Below are 10,931 nucleotides of genomic sequence, written 5' to 3'. Positions count from 1 at the left end.
AGGACTCCGATGCGTCGGCCGACACCGCCTCTTCGGAAGAGGTGACGAGCAGGAAGCGCCACCGTGATGACGACGACGAGGCAGGGCCATCATCGAAGAAGAAGAAGAAGAAGAAGTAGTAGTTTAAAATAATTTATATGTAATTTAATTATGTTTTTCGAAGTTTTATATGTATTTTGTTTATGTTGAACCGATTTAAATATTAGTAAAGATTTTTATTCTATCTATTTAAATTTTGGGGGCGGCGTTTGGGGGACGCGGCTGGGGAGCGACGTCCCCCAAACGCGGCACCAACGAAATACATCCCCCAAACGCTCAATCCGGCGCGCTTTGGGGGACGGTTTGGGGATGCGGCTGGAGATGCTCTTAGATTTCAGATAGAACCGATCCTACGACGCCAGAGTCCCCGATCGGAAACAAAATATCTGCAGCCGATTACTAGTCTTTTTTTGTTTCTGAGGCCTTGTTTGGTGCCAGTGTATTTTTGTGTTTTGAGGAGTGTTTTGTGGAGTGTTTTGGGTGAAAACACTAACCACCCAAAACACTACCCAAAACACTACAAAACCCCTTTCACCTAAAACACTTGTCAAAACACTTGTTTGGAACACTTGTTTTACAAAGCAGGGTTTTCAAGTGTATTTAACGCAAACAGATAAAAAGACAATCTTTTTGACAGTAGATGTGCATCATAAATAAAAACCAAATCTTTGTAGCACACTAGAAGATCATATCTTGCAACCAGTACATAAATGCAAACAGTAGCATCTCATCATCACAGCTACAAGCATGGTACAGTTAACTCCCGATCTCATAATCTACTTTTCGGAGACATGAAACAAATAGAGGAATTCAAAGTGGATAGGCATATAGTGCTGAGCAAATACTGAAACTACAAGATGCTGAATAAAGCACCAACTCGGCCCGGGACAGTACGTCCTCTTAAAAGCATGCTTGTTCCCTTCAATATTATGAGAAGAAAATCAGTCCAAGCGACTTGTTTCCTGCCAGGAAATAAGATGTAAACTATGAAATACTAATATACAACCACATGCATTAGATAGTTGTTTCATGGCTACAGTACTTTGGCAGTAGAGTTGCATACGAATGATCAATCTAGGCAACCAAGATTGACCCATACATTAGCATTACACATGCAAGAAGATACATAACAGCTTTTGACTATCAATCTAGGGAGTAAAAGTAAAACCACCCATGATCATTCTCTGTTCTCACAGCAAATACAGTACTATACATGATCATTCTATGTTCTCACAGCAAAAATACAGAGACATGTGTGCTCAATGTCTATGTCCAGGGATAGGCAAAAAGTCCTAAGCAAGCGCTCAAAAAAAGAAGAGAAGGTATCATGTTTAGTTGGCAGTGTAAGCATGGGTTGCACGAACTTGAGGCATGTATAAACAACCACACCAATGCTACATTCTAGCACAAAATACTCAAATCCCGAGAGACATACAGTAATTTGAAGCTTGCATCTGGTATATACTTGATAACAGGCTATATCACTATATGGCTATATATAATGTTTACTAACAGACACTATAGATAAATTGAGTGAAAACGAAGGGCAGTTAACATATAAGATTATACAGAAACATACAGAAACAAGATGCTAGGAAGCGATAACTACTACTCAGGCCTCGTGTCTCTTTCAAGTGGACTATCCACACCACAGGTTTGATAACATAAGCAAACTGATTCATATTTTTTTAAAGGCCTAAGCGGCGTGAAGCCTGCCTGGCAACTAAATTGCTATAACAAGTCCATCAACATAGATCAGCAGAGAGACCATTTGCTAAATTCAGAGCAACAAAAAGATTGAGCTGAACTGAAGCATACAATGCTGAAAAGTTAAGACTGGGTATGATGGAATCCAAACAAATTGGAAACTTTTTCTGCAGAGAAACCACTTGCTGAATTCAGAGAAACGGACATTCGTTTTCAGGATCAGATGGGTAGCTTTCCATTCAGGATGATAACACCAGAGACTACTACATCACGTCACAAGAACACATAACATCTCTACACCTGAAGTACAAACACAGGATGCAGAGTGCGGCCAGACTACGACCCTGAGGACTTCGCCCCCTCTGACCATGAAGGGGAGGTGATGAAGTTGTCTGAGGAAGCCTGAATCCTCAACTGAACATATGATGATACATTGTGCCAAGCGACTGTCTTTATATATGCTATCTACCTATGTATGAACTGTGAATCTAAGTTAAACTCCTACTGTTTTATCTTCACTTCTTGATGAGTTACTAGCAAACATTTCTACTCAGAAGATTCAGAACTGAGACCAATTACTACACAAGGTCAGTAAGCGATGGTTTCCAACCAATTACTACACAAGCCCAGCAAGTGTTCGACAAAATTCAGTCAACTAAGCAACAAGGAACTCATATTCATAGTAAGACACTATATTTCTACCATGCGAAGGAAGTACAATTTAGAACATAATTTAGAACCGCAAGAGTAAAAACATACCTCATGCTAACTTGGCTATCTGCACAAGTAGCCACACCATGGCGGTGCCATCTTTATCATCAACAAGGTTGAGAAATATTTCACGATTGTCGGCTATCGTGAAGACATCCAATGCAGGGATTTTAATTGAACCTGTCATACCATCCAATGTCTTTAGCGCATCCATGCATATGGTAATAGAGAACTTCTGTAGAGGTTGTTCTTGACTGACTTCCTTTTCACGCACTTGCACCATCCTCTCCATCACTTGCACAATTCCATCAGAATTCCTCTTCTTACTTAACAAGTCACAGCCAAGTATCAACAATTCCATCAGAAGTCTGAACAGTAGTATGCATTGAGGAACTAAGCTACTATGAAGATATCCAGATCAATAAATTGTTGACTACACATCAGAACTAAGCTACTCTTTCTTGAAACCATGTCCATGATGTACTTTTCAACTGCATTGAAATATATTTTGTAACACTAGCAGAGTGATTGGTTGAATGAAAACAAAAGGTACTCGTGTTCATGGGGTTATGGCATTATCTTACTTAACAAGTCACAGCCAAGTATCAACAATTCGCAGAGTACTGTGCAGTTCAAACTCTATGTAAGAATTATTAAACCGAAAATTCCTGGAATAATTTGAAGCCACTGTACTTATACAGCGTGCACCACACATGACGAGCTGCTGCAGTATGCATTGTTATGACAGACAAAAAAAGTTTTACACAAACTAGCTGCTCTAGATGAGAGATGAGAGCACAGAGGTGTAGATCAACCAGATCAAGAAACGCAGACAGTACAAGCAAATCAAGAACCCTAGACATCATAACCCTAGAATTCAACAACCCTAGAAATCACAATCAAGAACCCTAGAAATCAAAAGATGAGACGCATCTAGAACTACAGGGAGAGGAGGCGGTGGGGTGGATGGAACTCACAAATGACTCCAGCTTCGGATGAGAAGAGGGGCGGCGGCAGGAGCTCTCGGTCGGCGGCGGCAGGAACGTCGGCGGAACCGCGGGAGCGTCGGCCTTGCTCTTGCGGCGGGACGGCGTGAGGGAGCGTCGGCGGCGGCGTCGTCTTGGAGCGTCGGCGGCAGCGGCGGCGCCGGCGTGGTCTTCCACCGTCGTCCCCCGCGTCGGCCTCTCGTCGCCCGCGTCGCCTCTCCGCCAGCCCGACAGAAACGCGAGGTGGGTGAAGCGTTTTAGTTCCGCCCCGGCCCGACGGGTTTCGGCGGGTTTCGTCGGGCCTAAACAGGCCGAAACCGGCCTACCGAACAGCTCAGACGTGTTTTGGGTTGTTTTCGGGTGTTTTGATTGAGCCCGAAAAAAACACCCCAAAACCGGCCCAAACACTTCTAAAAACACTGGCACCGAATTGGGCCTGGGGAAAATCCATCTACTTAAGCCATCGGACCCGGGTCCTCTGCCTTCAGAAAATCTCTAGGTTTCCCAAATCGCCCCGAAATCCAGCGCCGACCCCCAACCTCAACCCACCACCCATGGCGGCCGAGGACAAGAAGATCACGCTCAAGTCCTCGGACGGCGAGCAGTTCGAGGTGGACGAGGCAGTGGCGATGGAGTCGCAGACGATCCGCCACATGATCGAGGACGACTGCGCCGACAACGGGATCCCGCTCCCCAACGTCACCGCCATTATCCTCTCCAAGGTCATCGAGTACTGCAGCAAGCACGTCCAGGCGGCCGACGGCGCCGCGGCGGCGGACGGAGCTCCCGCCCCGGCCCCCGCCGAGGACCTCAAGAACTGGGACGCCGAGTTCGTCAAGGTCGACCAGGCCACGCTCTTCGACCTCATCCTCGCCGCCAACTACCTCAACATCAAGGGCCTGCTCGACCTCACCTGCCAGACCGTCGCCGACATGATCAAGGGCAAGACCCCCGAGGAGATCCGCAAGACCTTCAACATCAAGAACGACTTCACCGCCGAGGAGGAGGAGGAGATCCGCAGGGAGAACCAGTGGGCTTTCGAGTAATTCTGCACCCTGCCGCGTTTGCTCGTCGTTTCAACGCTTCTTTTATCTCCACATCGCCCCGGTGAAGCTGTAAATTTACATATCTAATTCACTAGTTACTTGGATCGAAAGAGTTGTAAAGTGACATCAATTTTGATCGATGGTGGTTGATAGTGCAATTATTCTGTCAGCACTTCTTCATTCGTTTTGGTTTGTTCTAATTTTATGTTGCCTATTCTTGATTCTTTTAGAATGGCACACCTTAATATCATATAAGAAATTGCATACACGTATGAACTTGATCAGCATGGTGCAAACCACAGATTTTAGAAGATATTTTGCTCGCTGAGGTTTGGTATGTGAAATTGCATATACATATGACCTTTTGATTTTAATGGTTGCAATGCTATGGCCTCCTCACGTTGTCAGGCCTCAGCCCTTCTCGTTGTCTGCACGACTGGTGGATGGCCAATGGAAGTATTTATATATTTGATGTTGGAAACATTCTCACCAGGATAGAGAGCAGACGGGTAGAGAAAATTCCTGCTACCTAGGAGAAATTCCTGCCAATTATCTAAATAAGTTAATGCCGTTGCTATCCCTGGCTTCTCATCAATTTGCCGGTGCTCGTCGTGTGGGCCAGCGTATAAGAGAGGCGCTGAGCACCGGCTCACTGGCAGGCCTTTTCGTCGGACCTGCAGGCCGCAACCCAACCCTTCTCTGTTCCTTCTCTGCTTTCTCCGAGTCAGGGTTCACCTCGGCCGCCTCAACTCCTCCCGCTCTGGCAGCTCCCTCTGTAAGGTCGCCGTCGGGGGGGGGGGGGGGGGGGGGTTTTTGCCATCCTCACGAATCCTGGTGTCTTCGCTCGACACCATGGACGTCGAGGAGAAGGAGGAGGGGAGCAGGTCTCCGCATTCGATCGTGCTCACCGGCGCCGAGTTTCGGGCCAGTGGCCGGGCCATGGAGCTGTCGTGAGGGCTCATGCTAGGCTCCTACATCATGGTCGCCGCCACACTGCGCGTTCGCACCCCGAGCGGGACCTTAAGATCATACTGGTCAAGGAGGGAGGGGGATGAGCCGGTCATGATCTCGCAGTTCATGATGGAGTTGCAGGAGATTCTAACCAACTCATTTTTGCTAGGGAAATTAACCCTGAAGACATTCTCCTCCATCTGCTGCACTTTCCATACATAATGTGGATCAGGAACAATCCACTTCAAATGAGCAATCAATTGTGTAATAGTGAGGGAACCCCCAGACACTTCTACTCTACCTAGTCTTGTATTCTGGCCTCACTGAAGTTGAAAGAGGTAATTCTCAAAAAGCTAAGTCCGAATGGCCCATACCATACATTGCAAGACGAGGTCTCGGAGCACGAAGTAGTGGGCAATCTTTAGTAGCATGCTCAGGTCGTTGGCAACTATCACATAGTACCGCTTCAAAATCATTGAGGAAATGCCCTGCCTTACGACATCTTAGACAACTTGACCCTTTCTTCCTATTTGCTGCAACAAATTCTTCCTCGGTCAAGTTCTCCAACTCACCAACGACGTCTTTGGTGGCACACCCGGCCACTGCCAACAACACCTCTTCAGCCCTCTGTGCTGTCGGATGAGGCTGTCCTTGCACGCTCGAATTAGGATGCACCGGCTGTCGTTGCCTAATCGACGGTGCCTCGGAGGAGGGATCCTCACGAGGGGGAGAAGAAGTAGGGGCCATAGTGCGGAGTGCACACGGGACGGTGGTACGCGATTTACCCAGCTTCGGAACACCTGCACGATGACAGGGCCTACTACTGCTTGTATGGAATTATCTGGGTGCTTTCACGATATTACAATGAGTTGTGGTTGTGCCTTTAGGGCTCCCGGGATCCAGCTTATAAAGGCACACGGATTTAGGGTTTACATGGAGAGTCCTAGCCGGATTACAGGTTGCCTAACTACGGTACAATGTCTTGCCGTGCACGTCAAGGATCCGCCTTCCCTTATACGTCGTACCGGATCCGGGTTCCTAATGGGCCTCCATGGATCCGGGTTCCTCCTAAGGTCGGTCGGATCCGGCTTCCCTCTCCTGGGCCGGACTTCATCCTTCAGGATCAACAGCAACTAGGCCACCCGATGGGCCACATGCCACATCACCATCTATGGGCCACCCGGGCTTGCCGGATCTAGGCACTGTCGACGGTACACCCATGAAGTATACCCACAACAGTAGCCCCCAGAGTTCTCCGAGTTTCACCTCCTGTTTCCGCCTTGCTAACGCCTTATGGTCTCCGGCAATATTGGTAACGCGGAGAAACTTGAAGAACTCCAACTTCACATTTTCTTCTTTCCCAACTTTTAGTCGGAAAATCTCCCCATCCTGCGGGACTTCATCCATCGACAGTACATGACATGTCTCCGGGTTACTCCCCTGCTTGCGAACGAGAGTTGCTTATCTTCACGCTGCTACCCGGAATCTTTAAAAGACTCAAACGGTTCCGCCAATTCTGGCGCCATTTTCGCGCGATTTGAGCGGTAAATTATCCTTAGCCATTTTTACCGTTTAGGGTTTCGACACGTGTCACGCATCCAACGGTGCGACGCTTGCGTTCCGACCATAGGATGCGGAGCACGAATCTCCTCCCACGACCTATAAATATCCACCATCGACCCCTAACTCCTCATTGAAAGATCGAGATGTCGCCTAGAGGGGGGGGGGGTGAATAGGCAATTACAAACTCTTGCGGATTTGTCTTGTATGAATGCGGAATTAAACTATCGTTTAGTTTACAAGCACAAACCCTAAATATGCTAAGCTCAACTAAGTGTAACAATAGCAACTAGAGCTAAGCAAGATAGGCACAAGATATATGTAGCACAAGTGATAGCAAGATATATGTACTTCAAGCACGATGGCTATCACAAGGAAAGAGAGCTCGGGTATAGAAATAACCGAGGCACGCGGAGACGAGGATGTATTCCCGTGTTCCCTTGCTTTGCAACAAGGTACGTCACGTTTTGAGGAGTGGAGGTCCCACGAAGGATTCCCCGCGCCACGAAGGCTCACCCTATTCTCCGAACCACACCCACGAAGGATAATGGCCCTTTCCTTATGGTTAGCTTTTCCTCCGCTCCGGAGATGGCAAGCTCCACAACCACTTCACAAGCTCCACGAAGGAGAAGCCCGGGCCTCTTCACAATCTTCTTGAAGAGATCACCGGAGCACCAATCACCAAGCCAACTAGGAGGTCACCCTCCAAGAGTAACAAGCTCACGGTCTCTCACTCGAACAAATCGTGGTGGAGAGCTCAACACTATGCAATGATGCAAAGCAAGAACACCGGAGGTGTTCAAGTCCTTCACACTCAAATCCCACCAAAGCAACGAATGCTAGGATGAGATTGGAGAGGAAGAACAAGGGGGAAAGTCAACCAAAGACTCCAAGATCTAGATCCCAAGAGATTCCCTCACTTAGAGAAGAAATGGTTTGGTGAAAGTGTAGATCTAGATCTCCTCTCTCAAATCCTCAAATATGAGCAAGAATGGTTGGAGGAATCAAGGGGGAGAGCAAGTTCTTCAAATAGCAACAATGGAGGTGAGAGAATGGGAAGAACTAGCTCAGCCCAAGGTGGAAGAAGGGCTATTTATAGCCCAAGAGCAAATATAACCGTTGGGGAAAGGTTGGGCTGAGTCAACCGTCGAGGAGGCCGGTCAACCGGGCCTGGGGCCGGACCGTCCGGTCCAGGGCCCGGTCAGACCGGGCCACAGACCGGACCAGCCGGTCCAAACCGGTCGGTAGGCCGGACCCCGAGGTCATCCGGTTGGCGCCCGGTTGGCGCCCGGTCGACCGGACCGTGCGCCGGACTCGCCGGTCTGTGGCCCAGCTGACCGGGCGGCAACCGGATCTGCTGGCTCTTCGTTTGGAGCCCGGTTGGCGCCCGGTTGACCGGTCGGCACGCCGGGCAGGCCTGTTGGGAGGCCGGCTGACCGGGCGGCAGACCGGAACCGGCCGGTGCATGGGCCAGTCCGACCGGGTCCCTGACCGGGTGAGCAGGAAAACATGTGTATACAAAAACTGTGATAACTAATGCTCCCGAACTCCGATTGACATGAAACCAATTTTGTTGGAAAGATAACGACGAATAGAACCCCAACAAACTAATGCTCCCGAACTCCGATTGACATGAAACCAATTTTGTTGGAAATATGGAGACTCCTCACAGAACATTTTAGATGATTTTAGAGAGGGAGTCTCCCACCGTCAAGAAATGGTAAAGACGTCCAAACTCGAAAACGCAATAGAAGATGCATGCAGATTCCGTTTTCGATGAACTTGGGCTTGTTGTAAAGCTAGCAACAAGCTCAAGAACCTCACACAGAGAAACACCAAGAAGCACTAAGGATATGCAAAGTATGCAAAGGGTTGAGCTCCCTAAGACGATGTGATCAAGTTACCCAACCGAATGCCCCTCTTGATAGTGCGGCTATCTATCCTATAATCCGGTCTCCCAACATCCACCTTGAGACCGGTAAAAGGAAAACCTAGCAAGGACATACCTTTGCCTTGCGCATCCCGCTTGATCTTGATGATAACTCTTCAAGCTTCACTCAAGCCGGAATGCCTCACTTGACCAATGTTGCTTCGTGAAGACTCATAAATGCTCCCCCATACACTATGATGGGAAAGCTCCATTGATGCACATCTTCACATGACCATTATCACCAAATGGACGGCGAGCTTCAAGCATGTGATCCACTTGAGATGCTCATCTTGAACTTGCCCAACTCAACCTTGTATCTTCTCATACTCTCATAAGATAGAGCATGGCTAATATTGAGTTCCACATAAGAACTCCATCTTCATTTCTTCTTATTGATCATATCACATATATATATATATATATATATATATCTTCATACCGATGATCTTGATGCCAATACACAAGGTATACCTTTATCTTCATGGCATCCATACTTGAATCCAACACATGGAGAGCAAGTAGTACCTATGGAATATTCCTTCATATAAACTCAATGAAAACATTAGTCCATAGGGATTGTCATTAATTACCAAAACCACACATAGGGGCAATGTACCCTTACACTCATTCACCCCCTTTCTACCTCTCTGCGAAGCGCCGCCTTCGAGCTCTCTCTCCGACGTGCCGGAGCCTGCCGGAACTTCGCCGGAGTCTCGCCGCAGCCGCTTCGCCACCGCACAGAGTTCGTCATGTTCTTAACTTCAGCGAGCCACCGCGCAAAAACCTCATCGCCGACGACTCCGACCACCGCGGAATCCATTATGGTAAGTTCTCGAGCTTCGTCCTCGCGCCGTAGTTGGTAGGCATGAGCTTTAGGATGACGACGTTGGATCCGACTAAGCTATGTTTTCCGCCATTGTTTCTTCTTCAGATGTCTTCTACGACTCCGCCTCCAACTTCCGAGCCGATCTTGGCAACCCCAGTCTCCTCCGCCCCTCCTCCCTTTGTCCCAGTCCAGCTTGATCCTTCCAAGGATTCCGGCAAGGATATCGAGGGGACCTCTGCTAACCCGGAGAAAACCTCCGGGGCGGATCAGGCGGAGCACAAGGCGGAAGAAATAGCCGCCAAAAAGTCCAAGGCTCGCCAGCGAGATAGTGAAGCCAAAGGGAAATGGTGGCCCTGCACCACCACTGAGATGGAGTTGAAGAACCTCGAGGCGGAAGGCTTCCTGAGGCCCGGATCCTGGCGAACAGTTCCGGGTTCTCTGGCTCCAGCCCCCCAGGATGGCGAAATGGTGGTGACCAAGGCATTGGTGGAACGTGGCTTCTCCTTTCCGCCATCAGATTTCTTCTCGGAAATCATGAAGGCATATGGGCTCCAGCCCCACAACATATCGCCAAACAGTGTCTTGGCGATCAGCAACCATGTCACTCTCTGCGAGGGCCATCTCCGGGTATCTCCCGAACTTCCTCTATTTCAATATTATTTCTCCATCAAGAATGAGAAGATCCGCCAGACCTCCGAGTTGGCCACTTGCGGGTCCATTACTTTCATGCTCCGCCCCGGCCGCGTCTACCCCCCAACCGACCGCCACGAATCCGCGCGGTACTGGTCCGGAGGCTTCTTCTATCTGAAGGACGTCTCCGACCCGACGGGCAAAAAGATGCTGCCGCCCTTCAAGAACAGCCCCGCCAGCGAGACTCCGGCCTGGACGCAGTGCCCTCACCTTTCCGAGTCACCCCAGCTGACCCGCGCTGTTAGGCGGATCTGCAAGCTAACGGAGGAAGGCCTGACGGGGAAGGACCTCACCATGTCTTGGTTCACCAAGCGGATCCAACCACTTCAACATTGGGACCGCTTGATGTTCCAATACACGGGGCGCGACGATCCGATGCGCGCTTCCAAGGACAACCTCTCCGCCAACGCCATCGACAAGAGGATCCGGCTCCTCATCAAGATTCCGTGTGACCTTCATGTTCACGTATGTAACAAGGACATTCA

General features: G+C 49.0%; 1 protein-coding gene and 1 long non-coding RNA gene across 2 annotated transcripts; one reads left to right on the top strand and one right to left on the bottom strand.

The window, feature by feature from the left end:
• Positions 1–682: 682 nt before the first annotated feature.
• LOC127346996 (uncharacterized) lies at positions 683–3,708 on the bottom strand. Its single transcript, XR_011742629.1, has 3 exons — positions 3,435–3,708; positions 2,506–2,783; positions 683–1,001 (listed from the first exon to the last, which is right to left on the bottom strand). It is a non-coding gene; the product is annotated as an uncharacterized lncRNA (long non-coding RNA).
• Positions 3,709–3,940: 232 nt separating this feature from the next.
• Positions 3,941–4,689, top strand: LOC127293297 (SKP1-like protein 1). The gene has a single exon (XM_051322880.2). It carries the CDS (start codon positions 3,998–4,000, stop codon positions 4,487–4,489), a length of 492 nt encoding a protein of 163 aa, XP_051178840.1. The 5' UTR covers positions 3,941–3,997; the 3' UTR covers positions 4,490–4,689.
• Positions 4,690–10,931: the final 6,242 nt, after the last annotated feature.

The sequence above is a fragment of the Lolium perenne genome, chromosome 4, assembly GCF_019359855.2.
Source record: "Lolium perenne isolate Kyuss_39 chromosome 4, Kyuss_2.0, whole genome shotgun sequence".
NCBI classification, from domain to species: domain Eukaryota; kingdom Viridiplantae; phylum Streptophyta; class Magnoliopsida; order Poales; family Poaceae; genus Lolium; species Lolium perenne.
This window is presented reverse-complemented; position numbering and strand designations above follow the sequence as displayed.